Source organism: Manacus vitellinus, unplaced genomic scaffold, assembly GCF_001715985.3.
Source record: "Manacus vitellinus isolate BGI_N305 unplaced genomic scaffold, ASM171598v3 scaffold_24_pilon, whole genome shotgun sequence".
In the NCBI taxonomy this organism is placed as follows: Eukaryota; Metazoa; Chordata; class Aves; order Passeriformes; family Pipridae; genus Manacus; species Manacus vitellinus.
Window position 1 is genome coordinate 3,745,093 of NW_021939798.1, and position 19,664 is coordinate 3,764,756.

The 19,664-nt window shown below is 39.7% G+C and overlaps 1 protein-coding gene across 1 annotated transcript in view; it reads left to right on the forward strand.

Annotated features, from left to right (window-relative positions):
- Positions 1 to 19,664, forward strand: part of B3GNTL1 (UDP-GlcNAc:betaGal beta-1,3-N-acetylglucosaminyltransferase like 1) — a 105,508-nt gene that overhangs the window by 56,511 nt on the left and 29,333 nt on the right. Inside the window, exon 5 of the mRNA XM_029960017.1 lies at positions 18,623 to 18,718. Coding sequence (XP_029815877.1) covers positions 18,623 to 18,718 — 96 coding nt within the window. The remainder of the gene's footprint in view (positions 1 to 18,622; positions 18,719 to 19,664) is intronic.

Genomic DNA, 19,664 nt, shown 5'->3' on the forward strand with positions numbered 1-19,664 from the left:
GCTGCCTAACAAAGCAGCTTTAACTCTCTGCATAAAGCTTTCTCTAAGCAACTTGGTGGGTCTGGCATAAGTATCAACTTTGAACAAGATTTTCATTTCTAATCTCTTTTCCTGTCTCAATACTGAATTATGTTGCGAGTTTTCAGATCATGCTTGTCACAGTGTGACACGGGGAAGCTGCCAAAGCCCACAGCCCACAGTGGGATCTCTGTATTGATTCCTGACACTTCTGACCTGCTGGAATTGCACTGGAACCATTCAGGGCAGTGGTTCCTAACAGAAGTAATACATTCACCTCATTTCTTGAAGTGATACTCCATTAAATTGTCCTAAGTCTCTTTTTAGGTTCTATTTTTGTGTCACAAACTTCTGACATAGAAATTGAACTCTATGGAGATAAATACAAATGGTGCAAACAAAAAATATGACTTTGGAACATGAGGTGTGTGCTTTTATTGCTGCCTTTTTCTGTCATCAGTGTATTCCTGAAGCTTTTATTATAATAAAAAATTAAACACCTATCTGAGAGGAAGCAATAATGCTTGTAAGTGAAAATATTTACTCATGGGCACTGGATCTTTAGACTTGCAATTTTTGCAGTGTCAGCTTGGGACAGAATTTCGCCAGTTTGTTGCTGTAGGTGTATTCTTACCCAGAATCACAGGTGTCTTTATGGTCAGAGTGACATTTCTGAAAGGTGTCTGTTTTGCTGTGGCATGTTTTTTATGCAAGAAGGTTATATATGCACAATAAGGTTATGTTATGCACAATAAGGTTATGTTATGCACAAGATGATGTGACCTCATGTGGATTTGTTTAAGTCAGTCAGTCAGGTGAGTTGAAAAGGACAAAATTGAGTTCTCCACTGCAGGAGACTTTTCTTGTGCAATGTTTAAAGAGGTTGAAGGCAGATGGAAGGAACTGTGCCCCGTGATACTGTCACACAAGGCAAGTTTCACAGGGAAGCTCTTCAAATAATGGAAGTAATTGTGCATCCAAAAATGGGCTTTTAATGGTGTAAAGGAGAGATTTTTAGTAGCTCTGAGTCATGTTTTCTTTAAGGTTCTTGGGACTACCTGAATTATACAGGTGGTTTTTCCTCCATTCTGATTCCTAGCTGAGACTGCACTGGCTTCTTTCTATAGTTCATTTAATAAATTTGTCTTTTAAAGGGGAGAGCTCCCCTTGTAAACAGGATTGTGGCTCTTATTCCACCTGTTATTGCCTGGAAGCTTTTTACAAAACATATCTGATAAAACATGACTAACATAAGTCATTGACTCATAACATGAACGTTTACTTTCTTAGAAGTGCAAGACAAGAAGCAATGGGGGCCTTTTTCCCCTCCAGGATTTACTATCCATCTTTTCTGTGTACCTCTGAAGTCATGTTGCAAGTATCAGCTCTTGAAAAGGGTTGAAAAAAAGGCATAAGTATTGGAAATGAATTATAAAAACTGTCAGCTTTTCTGTGTGTCTTTTTTCAAAGTATTAGGTCCTGATGGCTGGGAAAGGCTGGTTAATCTGCTGAGCGAGATCAAAAGAAAAAATAAACTTCAGGAAAATTTAGCATTGCCTGAGATTTATGGATCCTGTGCTGCTCATTTGGCTCGTGTCTGGTTTTTAACCTGTAATTCTAGAATTTGGTGGGCTATTTTCTTCATAGAGGCCTGTTTGCTGTCTGCTGAAACATCATTTGGGCAGCAGTAAAGTCAATGGAGAAAGTACAAGTGCAATTCCCCTGTTTTGGTTTCTTTCCTATACAAATTGATAAAAAAGACACTCCCAGTGAATAAAGTACTAAACAAAAAAGGGATGTTTGAAGGGATATTGTTGTGGGTGTCCTCTTTGCAGTATTAATGTGGGTGGGTTTTTCCTCCTGTGGAAAGGCCACTGGCTCAGTTGGGCGTGTTCTGTGTTCAAGGCTCTTGTTGCAGAAGATGCTCTTCCAGTAGGAAGAGCAGTGTTTGGAGCACAACCTGGTGCACAGCTGGTCTGTATGAAAGAACTGACAGCTCTGTAGCCCAGTTGTTACACTGCTGTGTCCTGGAAGAGGCAGATTGGGTTCACCAGCCTAATCCCCAAACATGTGGTCTATATTCAAATCCGAAATGAGGCGGAACTGTGAACAAGCTTTATGTTTGCTTGGATTTATTTTGGTATATGCCAAATATATATTCTGTGCAAGTGCATCCCCTGGGATCTCTTCCTGAGCTGCTACTGTGACCCCTCTATCAGACCAGTGTCTCAGTTCCTTCCACTCAGGGTGTGTGGGATTCCTGGATAGGCCTTAACCTTGGAGCAGACTCCATTGAGAGGCAATGTTTGTGGAAAGACAAATAGAAACTGGTTGACTCTTTTCCTTACTAATCTGTAGTTTCTGCTTTCTGTGGCAGACAAACTTTCAGAGAAAAAAGTAAATGTTCATGGGAAGAAGTAATTTTTGATTAACGATCAAAATTGTTCTCTCTGTGTTCCATGTATTGTCTGAAATCTGTAAAAGAGGTTTTTGTGATGTATTCTAATAGCCTCTGCAGCTCAGCAGAGTGAGACAATGTATTAAAATTAATTGATAGGTATCCATTTGGTGTAGGGTGATTTAGGATGGATTTAGAAATCTCATCAGTAAAACAATGTAGATGAAATTAAAACAAATCCACCTTTTGGTCTGTAAGTGCAGACATTTATGAAATAAATTGGTATATCATGTTACTTTTGTTTTTCTTTAAGATGAATTCATGTGAATTAGACTCGAGTGTGGAGTTACAAGATGTGTTGGAACATGTTGAAAGGTATTAGCCATACACACAACCTCACCTCCTTTGAGTTGAGTGGATGGGCAAAATTTGGGGTCTTCGGAGTTGCTGCTGTGATGGTATAAACTGATGAAAGCAGCAGACAATTCTTGTCATAGTCTAGTTCGTTTACCCATGCAAAATCCAATTTTTTTCCCTGAATAAAGCATAAAGGAAGCAAAGCTGAGCAATTCCTTTGCTCACTGTTCCCAGCCTTGGAGATTTTTCTACAAGTTCTTGCAGTCTTATCTGCAGCTTTTGGGTCCTGCTCAAGTGCCTTTCACGGGGTGCTTTAATTTCCATCACCTTCCCCCATTCCATTTCCCTCCTTCTCTCTCCTCATTTTGCTTCAGTTCCCTATTCCATGCTGAACTTTGAATTTAGCTTGGGTTTGCTGCATAAAGGTCAGAGACAACAGTTGTCATCTTGAGAGAGATTCTGCACCTGAGCAGTGTCTGGCAGAGCTGAATTTTAATCTTCCTTTATCTTTGAAATCTTTCTTCTACTTCTGATTATTTTTCTTTTCCCAGAGGACACTGATGTTTTACCTTTCCAAACACAGAAAGAAAAATTAATGTTCTGTTACCCAGTGATGCTCTTTGATCAGGAGATTGTGTTAACAGTTTCTCTTAATTTTGAGACCTAGAGAGAAATGCCCAAGGGTGACATAAATCATCCATGAGTTCCAAGAGCCTTTCTTTTAAGTGTAGAATTTTCTCCTTACAGGATTGAAACTCGTGATCTGTCATCAGAATGTGAGTTACTTAACGGGGATTTTAGCACCACTTTACAGGTTTTGCTGAATTTAGGGGATGTTATTTACTGCTCTGAACTGGGGGCTAAATATGTAGCTGTGGTTTTCTTCACTGATATCAGCTGCTAACAAAATAGCTTCAGATATTTGCAAGTACTCAGAACCAGAGCAGCCTAAGGGGATTTATTCTGGTTAAAATCTTTTTAACCAAAGAACAAATGAAGGTATATTGGCTCTGCCTGGGCTGGAGTTCACTTTCCCCATAGCAGAGCTGTGCTGCACTGGTGGCTGGGCTGGTGTTGGTGACACACCAGTGGTTTGGCCAGGGCTGAGCAGGGATCTCACATCCCAGAGGGAATGGGGAGGAGGTTGGGAGGGGACATGGCCAGGACAGCTGACCCCAACTATCCCAAGGGATATTCCTGCAGTATGACGTCATGTTCAGCAATAAAATCTCAGAGAGAGGAAAGGGGAGACATTAATTAAGGCATTTGTCTTCCAGGGCAGCCACTCTGTGTAGTGAGGCCCCACTTCCCAGGGAAATGAGGAATAAATCATTTTTTCTTTTTTTAATTTGCTTCCATGTTCAGCCTTTGTTTTTTTTTTATTAAACTGCCTTTCTCTCAACCCATGAGCTTTTAATTTTGTTTTCTTCCCCATCCTGCTGAGGGAAGGAGGTGAGACAGTGTCTTGTGGACACCTGGCCACTGGCCAGGATCAGCCACCAGACAAGGGCTGGACATCCTTGGAGCTGTGGGACACAGGCCAATGTCTTGTGGGACAATTTCTATTGTTTATGAAAAGCAGCAACAATGGTAATATGCTGTAAAAAGCTCATGCTTTGCTCCAGCTGTTGAAAATGAATTACAGCACAGGCTCACCCAGTAGCATAGGATGCATTTCTGTGCTTCCAATTACTTGGAAGCTGTGGGGTCCATTTGCACTCCAAGGGCTCATCCAGGAGCTGGGCAGCATTGACTGGGTGGGCTGGGACTGGTTTTGAAGCTGCACACTCAGGAAGAGCTTCAAAGGTAAAGGTTCTTCATCTTCTCTTGCATTAGAAAGCCAAACTTTCCTGTTTTGTCCAGGGATTGGTTTATTTCTACTAAATGGAAATATTTAGAACATGAAGGACATTCCTGACAAGGTTATGGTTTTTAATATGAAATGGATTTTGGATTTTAAATTCTTTGACTGTTTTAAATATTGATGTTTAAAATCGTGGTTGGATTTGTGAAGCAGCTGCAATGCTGAGGATTCCTTGTGTTTGCAGCTGGCTAACAAGGAGTGATGTTGAATTGGACAATACCAATTACCTTATTATTCTTAGTAAGTTTTTCTTAGTAAGAAAAGAAATTATGTCTGGAACAATACAGAATGACAAGACTATTGTGACAACAGGTGAAAAACTGAGTGAAACACTAAGATGTTGTCAAAACTGCATAGTCCAATTCAAACAAAAAGAACGTTGACCCAAACCTTTTTTCATAAAGGGAAGGAATGAAATAGATAAAATATGCTTGAAAAGCAAATCTTTGTGTCAGTTTTCATCACTGAAAAACTTCCTTTGAGATCTTAAAAGTTGCCACCCTCTGAAAAGAACATCTGTTAAAACACTGCAGTCCAAGAGGAACTTCTCTCCATGTACCCATTCTGCTTTCAGAGCACTTCTGACTTATAATATTTAGTTTAATACAGTAAACATTGAGATTCATTTTTTGTAAACGACTACTGAAGCTGGAGTAATTTGCAATTTTTATAAAGTGTCATCATTAGGAAATGCATGGGTTCAGGGAAGAAAGCAGGGTGGTTTTTAACTTGAATAAGCTGGTTTGAATCAGTGATGGCTCTCCTGGTAATATTTTGTGTAGCTCAGAAGGTAAACTAACACCTTAAGGCACCTGTCTTTTTATTTGAACTAAAAATTTGTTAACTAATTCCATAGCATTATACCTTGATCTTAAAGGTTTCCTTTTATTTATTTATTTCAGTTCATGTAAAGAGGTGATAGGTCTCATGGTGCAGCAGAAATGAGATAGTCCAGGGCTGCACAGCATACACAGTGTGTTCTTCTGAACTGTTTGACTGTTAGACTGAAAAATATTTAAACATATTGCAAGGCCCAGAACAGCTGTGACAGCAGAGGAAGTTTCAAATTCTCTCTTTTATTCTTCTCTGTTTTCTTGAAGATCTCGTTATATTCCTGCCCTTCTCCTTCAAAGGACAGCTGGTTTATTTTGTGTTCCCTAAAGTAAAGGTTTCAGGCATTTGACTGTGAGTGACAGGAGAGGCAAAGTGCTGTCCAGTGCCATCCCATCCATAATCCCACTGGGAGCAGGCACTTAGGGAAGGTGGTGGGGTGGGATGGCCAGTGGGGCCCAGTGGAATTAGCAGGGCAGGTGCTAAAGGAAAGGATGTGCAGAATTGTATCTGGGCTGATAGCTTGGAAGTTGGAAGCTTTTCAACTTGGAAATTGAGAATAAGCCCAGCCTGTCACTGAACTATCCAAAGTAATATGATGAGGCTGAGTAAAACTTGTCCAGTCATCTTTTGGTGGTGATAAAATTAAAGTGTCTGTTATTTTCTGACCAGGCTTCCCAGAGAGGTGGTCAGTGGGGAGTCTGTCAGTGTTGAGGAGACATTTGGACAATGGCCCTAAGAACATGGGTTGCCTTGGAGTGCTCATGCAGTTGGATTGTTGTAGGTCCCCTCCAGCTGAAATAGTCTATTTATTCTGTTTTGCTCTGTGTGTATAAAAATGGGATTTTTTTTTTTTTAAATTGCAGCTGTGCTTTAAAATATTTAGACTTAAGAACTTCCAGGTACAGTCTCAATATCCAAATGACCCGGGGTTGGGACAGAAATGCCTCTGTTCTGGGTGTGTTGACACACTGGATGATGAGGAGTTTTATCCCAGGTCAAAGCAGTGATGAATTGATGTTGCTGACTCTGGTGTGACTGGAAGCCCTGTGCCCAGCCTTGGCTTGGCACTACACCTGAGAGAGGAACCTCCTCTCTCCCAGAGAGCTCCTGTCTGCCTGCAGAGGATCTCTCAGGCACATCAGAGCCGTGTGATGGATCAGAAGGTACAAACATCACATCCAGTTGTGCACTGGATGCAGCAATTCCACTGAAGTCAGTGAAGGTAGTCTGGACTTTCACTGATAAAAGTGGAAACAGAAACATCTTCCATTCAACCTAAAACACTGTGCAGCCCCTCAGTGTGATTTTTTAACTTTACATTTTGCAGAGACTGTATATAAACCTGCCTTATGTCTTTCCTAAGTGGCAGCTGGTGTAAACACAGAATCATGGTATGGCATGAAACATGTGAGAAGTTCCCCTTGGAAATGAAGGGAAGAGGTTATTATAAACAACCTAATTCAAATTAAAGTGCTTGAAGTGTCACACTTGCTGCAATGCTAAAAACTTGGCACACCTGGTGCAGGGAAGCATCTAAAGTGTGTGTATGGGTTATAGTAAGTGTTCTTCCCTTGTTTCCTCTGATACAGGATCTCTGGTGTCAAAGGGGGGTTTTTCTCATCCTGGAGGATATTTTCTTTCCTCATCCTCCATGGCACTTGTACAGTACAAATAGCAGCAATAACATACAGCACAATATTCTCTACTTCTTCCTAGAACAAAGTTTTCTCATGTTTCAGCCAAGTAGGAAAATAAATTGAAATTTTAACTGAACTGAACAACTATTCATGTTCCATGAGCTTTAAAGAGGTGATTTCTCCTCTTCATTTGCACTAGCAAGCTGGAAGACTTGCCAGCCAGTATTTTATATATTTAGGAGTGATGTTGCTGGGTTTGGGAGGTTTGAACCCAGAGAACAGTTGTTGGAATTCCCTCTCTCTGTGGCTGGTGACCATCCCTGCACTGACACAGGCTGTTTGTCAGGGGTCCAGAGGGTTTTTCACAGGTCTGTTTTTCACAGGGTGTCAGCTGGAGTGTGCCAGAATAACAAGTCCTGAAGGTATTTCAGACCCCTTTAGTTTTATGGTCTTTTGGCAGTATTTGAAGGTTTGGGGGGTTTTTTTTGAAGGGGAAGGACATGTTTGTTATCATAAAATTGGGTGTGTGGCTAAACAACTGGGTTTGGAACATTACAACTTGTGGTTCTCTCGCTGAGTTCAAATTAGAAAAGATGACTTGTTGCTGGTGGAAATGATGTGAGTAACCTTTGTAACATAAATATAGCTTTTATAGATGAAATGGCCTTTTTCAAGATTGCTTTTCTCTTTAAAAAGCTGCTTTTTTTCTCCTTCCAATTTTAAAAGAATTTTGCTGGACCATAATAACACATGTGCATGTGTGAAAAATTGCTGTTCAGAAGTGTCTCAGCCCAGCTAAATATTTAAACATCTGCAGCTTGCCTACATATATGCTACTGAGGGAATGGTTTCCTGAACCAGGATTTAAAAGATTATTGGAGAGGTTATGCTGATTTTGGAACTTAGACTCTGTTTCTGCAATGTGTGGATCCTTCTGGTTCAATAATTTATTTTTATGTAGGATTGCCCTGTGAAGTGGTGCAGTTTTGAAAAGGGCAGAGATCCCCACTTCCAAAAAGAGGTTACAGTGCTTCTGTTGGATACAATTAACCCAAGCATGGGGGGCTAATTCCCAGAGGGTTCCATTTGCTGAGTTTCTTATGCAGTTCAAGGGGGATGTTGAGGTCTTTTCCAACCTAAATGATTCTGTGAAGGGGTTCAGAACAGCCAGACTTGCCTGTGCTGGCCACAAGGAACTGACTGACAGTTCAGGGATGTTGCAGGGCAGAGGAGCCTGAATGCTAGAAATGTGTTTGGTTTTCTTCTTCTTGCACAGGGACTCAGAGAAATCACATATACTGTATATGTGATATATATATATATATCATATATGATTTAGAAATCATCTATATTAATTAAAAACTCAATTTCTCATAGATTTCACCAGACATCGAGACAAAATAGGAGAAGTCATAATGTTTTCATGCAACAATTATGAAGAATAGTGAATATTTTATAAGTATTGATGATACATTGATTGTGTTTGGGACAAAGCTAAGTTGGACGAAGCCTTATGGAGAAATCTGATTAATGTTCTTACTTTTTTTAACCTTTTGCTGTGCTGGCATTGTGCTTGAGAATCGAAGTTGTAGTTGTTTGTCACCACGACTGTTTGGTGAAGCTCCTCATTTGCTTGGTGGGTAGCACTGAACACTCTCTCCATGCTGGCAGAGAGATTTGCTGTTCCCAAAAAGAATGTCCAAACTGGTGGTTTTGCTTGCTGTAGGAAAGATTGGATCAACCTTCATCACCAGTGATAATTAGGAAAAAATATAGAAATGGCTCAAAGTTCCCTTGGATTGCTGGGGTTTACCTTTTTTTTTTTTTACAAGTAGCACGTGCAGAGTTCTTGTTACCAATTTCATGGAGTTTTGGGAAAATTATCAAACCTTTTATCTAAATTTTATGAAGCAATGACAGGGAAATGATGCCTATTAAATACTTTTAATCACAGTATTTGTAAGATACGTTCTTACTGTGCAGTTGTGTATTACACTACCTTTTTCAGAATTTGTAATTCAGAGACTTGAAGCCTCATTTAAATCTTAATCATTTTTAGCAGGATGTGTGAGACAAACAAGGTTGTTTATGTTGAGTGACCCATGAAGCTCTCAAAGATATAAATCAGGAGAACTGCTTAGTAGATCCTCCCCAGCTGGTGCTACAGCCATGTTTGGGTTTCAGTATAGCCAAAACTGCTGTTCTGTTTTCAGATTTTAAATTACATGAAGCACAATTCTAACATCTGCTTCCTCCACTGATTTTCAACTTTTTGGCAGCTGAAAAATCAACATTTTCTTTTCTGATTCAGCTGAGTTCCATTAGATGCTTATTAGTAGTTTTTCTTTGACATTATAGCAAGACTCTGTTGTTTCTACAATGCCATTACTATTTACTGATGATATATGTGAGGGCCAGATAATTTACTATCCTTTTAGGTGTAAATATTTCTGCAGGACAGGATAAGAAAAAGGTATTAAAAAAGAATGTAAAATATTTTTACATTCAATTTTTCCCTTAAAATTCTGCTACGTGTGTAGCAGAATTGACTTCCCCTTAATTCTTTGAACATTTTAGCTGCTTTTTGCTTACTATCAGATTCACCTACTGAAGCAGCTTTTTAGAGAGGATTTCTTGTTACAGAAATCGATTTAATTACAGAAATTAATTAATTACAGAAATTACTGTCATCAATTTGAGGATAATTATAATAGTCTGATTATAGGAATATATGGCTACACAAGATTTAGGCATTTTCACCTGTTTAGAGGGGCTTACCTGAACCAGTGAATTTAGAAGCCTCATTCTCTGGAGCTCCACTGGGTTCATTAGAGGCGGTGACAGAGATTTTGGGTGGATTGAGTTGCCCAAATTCTCTCTGGCAGAGATGGGCTTATCCCCCTCTGCCTTGGGGTGACCCTGGGCCCCAATCTGAGCTCCTTACTGCAGATTTGTGTCCTTCCAGTTGGAGTGTGGGTGCCCTGATACAACTCACACCAGCCTCTGCCTGGAAGATCTGAAGCTGCTCATTGCCTTCTTATCACTGAGTTCTGGAGGCTTTAAAAATGTTTTAACATGCTGGATAGATTGCCTGACTGACTGCAGAGTAACTAATTCAAACCAGGGGCAGGGAATGCCAGGCTCAGGCAGAACTTACCCCAGGAACAAATGTCAGGGGTGATGCACAAGCAGGGCTTCAGAGATACGGTGTGACCTTCAAACTGCCCATGCTGGGAGAGTTTGGGGTTCAGAGCAGTCACAAATTCAAGGAAATGTTGCTCACATTGCTGGCTGGGAGGCAGGGAAAGAACCTACAAAATCCAATCCCACATATAAACCCATCAACAAGTTATTAGGGAGGCTGAAACAGGAGAATGCAGACGGGAGGGGGGAGCTTTGTAGTGCTCTGGGCTCTGCTTTTTCTCAAACTTCTACAAATTGATGGGCACTTAATTTTTATCTCTGTGTATTCTCGGGGTTGGTTGAGGTCTTTCCAGCTTTGTCTTCTGCACTGTTGAAAAACAAACTCTTGTAACAGATCACTGGGTTCTTGACATGTATCGGGTCCCTTTTGTTATCAGAAATGTACATGTGTGTAAAAACTATTGCTGAGGTACTGGTTTCTTCTTTTTTCCCCCCCTCAGTATTTATATATTTCATTATGAGAAAGTGGTTGAGATAAGAGATTAGAGACAGTGTGCAGAAGGCTGATGTTAGGCCATTTGTGTAAAAAAAAAACACCTCTGAGATCCTACATTTTCCCCCTGTAAATTCTGCTGCGTTACTGTTTCTGGCATGAGCAGTGACAATTATTTTTCCTAAAATACGTTTTTATTTTCTGTCTCTTCTTTGTTCTCCCGTTCACAGTTTTAAAGTGTTACAGGACACAAATCAAACACTCTCGGGGCACTGGAATGCATTTGGTGCTTTGATACCCCCCAAAGACTTGTGATATGATGGAAGACATGAGGGAGAGATTTAGAGTAAAGTTTGCTTTGATTTCCTAAAGAAAACATTCTACTATTGCAGCTGTTAATCAGATAATCAGAATCTGTAGTTTAAGGTCTGCTCTAAGTTTTCCCTTTTAACCTTCCTTAAATGTTAAAAGTCTATGGGGGGAAAAACACACAAAAGAAATATAATTTGTATTTAAATAAATACAGTGAGTTTGCATGAATATTTAATATTTCTCCTGTGGATTTTTTTGCATGTACATTAGCACACAGCTAAACTTCTCAAATTCAAGAGTGATCTCCTTACCTTGCTAGTTTATAAGGTGTTTGTATTTCTCTCATTTATCTGGGGGTCGTGTGTCCCCCAATCCCAAGTTACATCAAACTTTTTGAACACAAGTGTTCATTTAAAAAGGAGAGTCGATGACTGTGAGCATGAAGGATATGTTGTGCTTTTGCATAATCCTGAGCACTCGAAAATATTTCCTGTTTCTCTCTCAAAATACCTGCATTTAAAAATTTGCTGATGCTGAGATTTGCCAGGAGGTTTATTTACATTTTAACCGAATGTTAATTTTAGGAGGTAGTGTGGGGAAAAATTTTATGTGTTGCTTTTTATGTAAATTTTTTCCTTCTTTACAAGTTTTAGGGAAGGAAACAACTGATTACTTAGTTAATTGTGGCCATAGCATGATGCACTTTAGGAGTGATTAATTTAATTTAATCTCTCCACGTAGGGAGATGCTTCTGCTGTCGATGTTGTCATCTGTTAAATACTATCTACTAAGTCACAAACACAGCTGATGTTTTTACAGGCAGAAAATAAATAGTCCTTGCTTTCAAATAATCTTCTGAACACTACAGATTTTTTTAACTCTTTACACAAGTGGAATTGTCCTGTCATTGCAGAAGAGACCTTGATGGCACCTTTTGGTTTTCATAGATCTTTGAGATGCAAACAGCTGTAAAAATATATATTTTGTTGTAATAACAGAATACTTCAGTTATTTTACCTTCATTTGGGATGTTATCTTCATTTGGGCATTGTCTCAAAATATGAAAGACCAATCCAGCCTCATCTTGTGACAATCCTAAGTGATGAAATCCTAGATGATCAAAAAGGTAATCTTTAAGACTTATTTTACATCAACATTGGGCAGTGTTGTTTCTCAGCAGATTTCTTGTTTGTTCTAATCACAATTTAGGACCTGCCAAAATGACTTTAAGCAGATTGTTTTCTTTCTTTTGTGGTAAAAGCTCAGCACAAACAGCAAGCCAAGTAGACAAACTCTTGGTGCAGAATGCCTCATTTTACTGGATGGAGTAATTCTTCCATTGTAAATACTTGACTCTTTAAATACTGGAAACTCTCCAAGAATTAGAGAGACTTGTTAAGGCATGGATGTTACAAAGACCACTTTTAGCAGCTTACAGATGAGGAAAAAAAGATGTAAGACATGCTAAAATCATACAGGCTATTCCCTTTGCATGCAGCTATTGTTTTGGCTTCAGCAGTAGGTTAATTCATCGTCATTAGTAGATAAAAGCTCTGAAAAAGACTGGAAGAATGGTGCTCGCTATTGGGCATTCAGCTAAGAAACAGAGATATTCAGCAGTATGGTCGGCCCTCAATTATCCCGCACAATGAGGCTGCCAGGGGCTGCCTCACAGAAAGCAAAGCCGCAGCCAATTCAATACATAGGTATTGGACTAGAAACCCCAAGTTAAAATATTTACTTTCAGAAAGTTTGTAAACGGATTTTCTTTCTACAGCAAATTAAAAAAAAAAACACAAACAAAACCACACAAAACCAACAACAAAACAAACAAACAAACAAACAGAAAAACAAAACAAAAAACCAAACAAACAAAAAACCAAAACAAAAAGAAACAAAACAAAACAAAACAAAAACCCAAAACTGAAAACATAGGGAAAGTGTAGCCTGCTATAAACCACCCTGTACCCTGCATTTCATTCTTTGGAGGGCTCTACTGGGGTCAGAGATGTCAGGGGGAGGTGATTTCAGGTGTTGGTTTCACTGCAGAGACTTGGTATTAAAGTTTTATTTAACACAGGGAATACCAATTGTGTAAGTTTTATATTGTGCTGTGAAGGTCACATACCCATAAGGAGGACTGGAAGTGAATGGCCTGGTGACAAGCACTGAGGAAGTAGCAAACTATGGGAGACCAGGGGGTTTGGAACTGCAGTGCAGAACTGCTTTGCAGGGAACTATCTGTATAATCTTTGTCACAAAAAATGAACAATGAGGGTCCTTTCAAACAGCAGTAGGAAAGGCTGGATAGAAAAACAGGTACAGGAACCCAGGAAGCATCATCTCCCAGCTCCTCTCACTGGTCCTGCTCTTGCAGAGCCTGTGTTTCCTGCAAACTCCGAAGCGTTTGAGCCTTCATTCAGGCTTCAGATCCCAAGGAAATCATGGGGAGCTGTAGGTTGTAAATTTTCCAGGAGCAGGGCTGGAATACCTTCTCAGAGGTGCTGAATGCTCTCTGCTTTCACTGGCATTAGCAATTCTCAGGACTCTTGTGCTCTTTTTGATTAGTTTTGTTGCTGAGTAGAGTTTGGGATTGTAACGCTGATTTTTAGTCAGGCCTGCACCAGAATTCCTGTGTATATATCAGCTTTTCAGGGCAGAGAGGCATGGCATGGTTTATTCCTGTAGTCTACTTTTTGCTGGGCCTCATCCCAGCTTCTTTAGAGAGGGATTTTCAGCTGCTGCTGAAGCTCACAGTGATGAGGTGACACAGGCAGTTATTTGTACAGGCAAAAGGGTACAACAGTTCAGTACAATGTAAACCAACTGCATGTAATCCATACCACATTGGGAGGTTAGGTTCCTTAAAGCTTAATAAAAGCTTGAATAAAGCTTGTTGTTATTATTTTCTTTTGAAAAATCTTATTTGCCCAATACTTCTTTGAAGTAGGAGGAGGTCTTTTCCTCTCTTATCTTCTGTACCTCTTCTCTCACACTAAAACCTGCACCTGATTGTGGATGTAAAGCTGGTACACTTTATCAATGAGATCCTGAGACATTCGCTGCTGAATTAACACACAGGTATCTTAACACATCATTTTTCAGAGTCAGGATTGATGGTCTGCCTGCAGCTCACAAAATCATTGCAGCCCTCCTGCATGGGATTTGCTTTCTTTTCTTTTTCACCTTATAATGTGTTAATGTGTGACCCTGGGTACTGAAAAGCTTTGTTTATCTCAACAGAGAAGATTGTTCTGAATCTTTGGATATAATTTTGAAAATTTTTGAATTAAATGTGTGGTGAATGGTAGGGAATTATCTTGTTGCATTGGAAAACAGTCTGGGCCCTGATTAAATCTGTTTGTGAACTGCCTGGTTTCTTTGCTGTGTTCTGCATGGTGATATCTGATGTGATAAGGTTGTTTCACCATCTGCATTTATGCTTTTGGCACATTGCTCTTAGATTTTGATTTGCTGCTTCAGGAAATAGAACTTTCCTTGAGAAGTTACTATAAACATATAAATGCCTTTCTCTGTATTGGAGCTGAAATCTTGCATTGAATGCTGACATGATCTGCACTGAGCATCAGTGGGGACCAGAGTTCCATGTGCTGTTGACAGCTTTGAAACACAACAATGAAAGTCACTTTATCAACTCTTTGTATTCTTTAGGTTTGTTTTCAGGGAATCTGTGTAATAGTTGGATGCAATTTGATAGTCAAACAGTTAACAAGAACAAACCAGTTCCAATTACTTGCTACTTGATCCTTGGAATAAACCCAGATGATAATAAAGTCCTAAATAATTTAATGAATGCAATGCTGAAATAGCAGACTGTCTCCATCACCTGGAGACTGCTGCAGATAGATTCCAACTTGGGTATGACAACACTGTTCTCCATGAATTCTAAATGTGAACAGATTTATACATTCTTCTACAGGCTCTGTAGTGGGTTTTTAATAAGTTGGTTTCATTGAACTAAATAATCTTTAGATAATCTTTGCAGCATACAGTGTATTGTAATTAATAACAACTATTATTAAGCATTAATCTTCCAAACCAGCCATATGTGAAAGGTTCACAGGTCCAAGCTGCTCTCCAATATACTGAGTTAACTACTCAAGGTGGACTGAAAACCCACTGATGTTCCAAGGTGACACAGGACGTTTGTTAAGCAGAGTTGGAGAACATTTCCAAGAAAACTAAACAAAGCAGTTCATGGCACCATCACTCAAAATCTGCTTTTGTTGGATTTCCAAATTAAGAGTAGCATGTTCTCTTTGTTTTTCTTGTTCCAGTCCATGCAATCTGAAAGATTTATGGATAAAATCTTGAGTTTCAGTTTCACAAAGTGAGAAGTTGCAGTTTTTATCACAGAGTGAGGTGATTTGACCAGCTTTTAACACCTTGGCAAGAGTTTATGACAAGAGTAGACAACAAAGAAATACAGAGGAGACTTTCCCATCTGACTAAACCAAGGTGAAATATAGAATTTCCAAAGTGCAGAAGGTTGAGGTTATTTTTTTTCTCTCTCTCTTGAAGATAAAATTTCAAAAGCTCTCCAAGGTGGTTTTCAGAAGTTTGGCAGATGCTGCAGTGTTTCAGTGCAGTTGTTAGGAGTTAGTGTTTTTCCTGGGCCAGTTCCCCTCCCATCAGTGTGAGGATGCAGTTTTATGTTACAGCTGGACTGATTCACTGTGGGCAGTGACTAAAAAGGGAGGTCTTGTTTTCTTCTCCAAAGCTTGTTCCTTCCCCCTCCAGTGTGTCAGTGGTATTGCTGCTCTGACCCCCCAGTGAACTGAGTCAGAGAACTAAGGCTATAGAAAACTAACTCTTGGAAAAAAAGAGGAAAATAATGGCTTTTTAACTGATGTAGTGCTCTGATCTCTCATGGGGTCAGGTGAGTACCAGTGCTGTGACTGAGCTGACTGAGTTGAGTAGCCACAGGCAGGATGAGTGGGAGAGCTCTGAAATGAATGGAGATGTACTGTAAATCTAGACTTTGAGCATACAGTTTTATCAGGTTAAAGATTATTTGTGTACTATGTGGACTGCTGCTGAAAAAAATGATCTTGCTGTTCTCTCTGTGCCTGGTGCCCTCTTTTCCCACATCCTCCTTTGTGGCAGCACTGCTGATTTTGTGGTTATTTGTATCAGGAGATCCAGTTGAATACTTAGCTAACAACAACAGCAAAGGGATTTCAGCTTCCCAAACGTTATTGTTATATAGCAAGGGAGAAAGCAGCATGAATTTGTCCTTTGTGGCAGAAGTGCAAATTTAAATTTCCTCAAGTTAGGTTTGATGTTGCATTATAAATATTAATATAGAAAAAGCTTATTTGCCAATTCATTGACACTTAGCTGGTGTGCTGTCCCAGGGTCAAAGACTTTCTTGAAGGATAATTCCTTGAAATCATGTGTGGCATCATCAGTGACAGTTTTGTCTGTGTTATTCTCCTGTAGTATCTTTTCTGAGATGGACAATGAGCCAAAGAGCACTGCTGCATTTAGGAAAGACAGTGGTGTATGCAGTGTGTGGTGGTCTGCTATAAAATCATCCTCATGTCATCATCTCTGTTAACATAAGTAGCATTTGGATGTTTTTCCTCAGTGTTTCAAATTTGTTCTGTTCAGTTTCACTAAAATATACATGTGAGTGGAACAGATTATCTCGGATATTTGGGATGGATGCTCTTTGCACATGACCATGGCTAATTACATTGAGCTCCATCTCTGGGCTGAAGTGCATTTCTGTTCTCTGATGGACCTGGCTGCACTGAGGAAATGGCATTGTGGCCTCTCCAAACACATCTCACATGTACCCACAGGCTCAGGACTTTCTTTTGAAGTTTTTGTTTCATTCAGAAGTGAGATTCAATGCAGTGCACTCTGGCCTGGCTTTTCTCCTTACTGCTGTTTTCTTTTGGGATTACTGTTTGGTCATTGTTTGGTTCAGGCCATACTCAATTGCCCTTGTAATTAATGTGGAGCTAATCACCATGTACTAAGTGCTCATGTCTGCTCTGGTTTTCTGGGATTGTTTTGACTCTTTCAGCTCCCACTGACTTTTGGGGGGAGCTTTTGACATTTAGCCCCTCTGAAGCTCGAGGATTTCAGTTATGGACAAGCTGCTGATGTTTTAAGCCACAGCCATTAGGTGATAGGATTGTTCAGACTAAATATGACTGCCTAAAATTGGAGTGTCTGTGTGAAGATGAGTCTCCCCCAGATCCCTTTGTGTGTTCCTGGAGTTACCATGCCATGTGTTTCCCCCTAAATCTGGGTTTGGGCAGATAGTTCATGCCATAAAAAAAGTGGGAGTAGGTCACCTGTTAAATTTTGATTAGATTTCTAATTTAATTAATTTGGAGAAATTGATCTAAGTGTCTGTTTTGGGTTTTGTACCCATGTTTCTCAATGGAAGTGGAAGTTGCCAGACATAAGAAGAGTTGAAGGAGCTCCATCCCAGTTTGAAATCAAGAACACCTCTATAATGTAGGTGCTCAGGTGCACATGACAAAATGTACACTCATGCTCTGAGCTTTAAGAACTTCAGCCATACAGGAATATTAATATTACCACTGAAACATGCCATGAAATTATCAGCTTGCATTATCCATTAGTGTTTGATTGACAGTAATTGTGAAGTTGGTTTCTTCTGCCTTCATAAACCAGGGTGTGCTCTGTAGTTTCTGGAAACTACAAAGTGAAGGCACAGGCTCCTGCCTTCACTTTGCACATTGTGTTTGATAAGTTCAGTCTCTTCCTTGCCTGGATACTTCATCTTGTGCTAAAAGAAAGAACCAGTTTACCTTCAGTAATCCAGATTCTGGCTCCTTTCACAGTTGTATTTACAAGAAGTTTGTTTAAAGCTGCAAAGACCCATTTGTAGAGTTCTCAGCTGTCACTAGTCAAGAGGATGAAATTAATAATCACTCCCTTTTCAGTCCCGAAAGCTCTTCCTTTCCAATGGCCTTTTGAGATTGGTACCACTGGATAGCAAACCCATAGTGCTCAGGTAACCTTTAAAACAAATTGTATTTTACTTGTCCAAGCTTGATTAGGATTTAAGTGTCTTTGGCAGAAATAAAAGATCAGTGAAAGTTCCTACTTCATATACGTATAAGGAATATAAAGTGGAAAATCAGTGCACAACAATTAGAGGGTTCAGTTTAAGAACTTTAACTTTTCATGATTATTCTCAATTCATTCACTTAAGTGTCAACATTGCTATTATTGATATAAGTGCCATTTCCAGTATAAAACTCTAAATTTGAAGGAAAGTTGTAAGTATTCTGCATGTGTTGCAACTTATGATGGAAGAGGAAGTTATGGAATGTGAAGCAGGAGCTGGACTCACCTGCTGGGCTGTGACACCTCAGAGATGCTGGTTCAAGCTGCACTTTCAACACTAAACACTGAATTTTAAACACCTGCATTTCTCAGTGCTTGAAATTGCTGAAGGTCAAGCACAGGCCAAGTATTTGCCAGATTTAGGTTTTTTCTGCTTTGTTCCCCAGCAGACATTCTATTAAGTGACTGGGTTTTTTTTTCCTCTTTCCTAGGTGTTCACCTCCCACGGACCCACTGTGATCATGCCAACCTGGTTCTGTTCTCGAGAGTGGTTTTTTCACGTGGGAAAATTTGATGAGGGGGGAAAGGTGAGTAATGTGGATGATATCCAGGAACCATCCCTTTGTTTAACAGCCTCAGGAAGCCCTAAACCTGCTATTAAAGAACACTAGGAGAAGGGGTATAGATGAAAACTGAGGTCTAAATAAACCTGGGTCACACCATACACCTGTTTTTTTAAAAACAGTCATTAACCAACTGAAGTTGTTTGGGGATAACTCTGATAATTGAATTGATTGTAGTTAAATCTAACACATGTTAGATATGTCAATATACCTGGAAAAATTGAAGGATTCAGACTTAAAAGCTCCTCTTTAGTCCCTGAAATAGATGCAGCAGATGTGAAAGCTAAAAAAAGGTGAGCCCTTAGTTTTTGTTATGAACTATCTCTGCAAGGTAAGGCAGGTTGGTGAAGGAGATTGGGAGGGAAGAAAGGTGCAGTCAGGATGACAAAGAGATGGAAGTACATTCTCCTGAGGGGGAAGATTTATACCCCTGAGATGAAGAAAGAAGGGAGGAGGGGAGGTCACAATGTGCCATAATACTACAACCATTAAATCTCATTTATCCACCTGTCTCGTATCCACTTGTCAATCCCAGTTCTTGTGCTTGTCTTTGGAAGATGTTAAGGAGCTTCTCCTCAGCATCAGGACTGAGAGGTTACAAATTAAATGACTGTTACCTGAGAAGTTCCTCCCCTGACAATTGGGTGTTCTTTTTCTTCAGAAATTTCCTGCATAAGTTCAGTTCAGTTGCTTTAAGCTTGTCAGCACGTTTATGGAATAAAATCCACGGGTGTCTATTGGTAGTACCAGAAATATGATGGCAAATAGATCTAATTCAGATACATTTGGATCCATTCTGTGTGGTTTGAACCTGAGAGGTTTTGCTTCCAGTGGTTTTGGTGAGATTTTAGGGCTAGAATGGGTGGTTCTGAATTTTTTTTGGGGGGAAGTCTTCATTACTAGTACACTA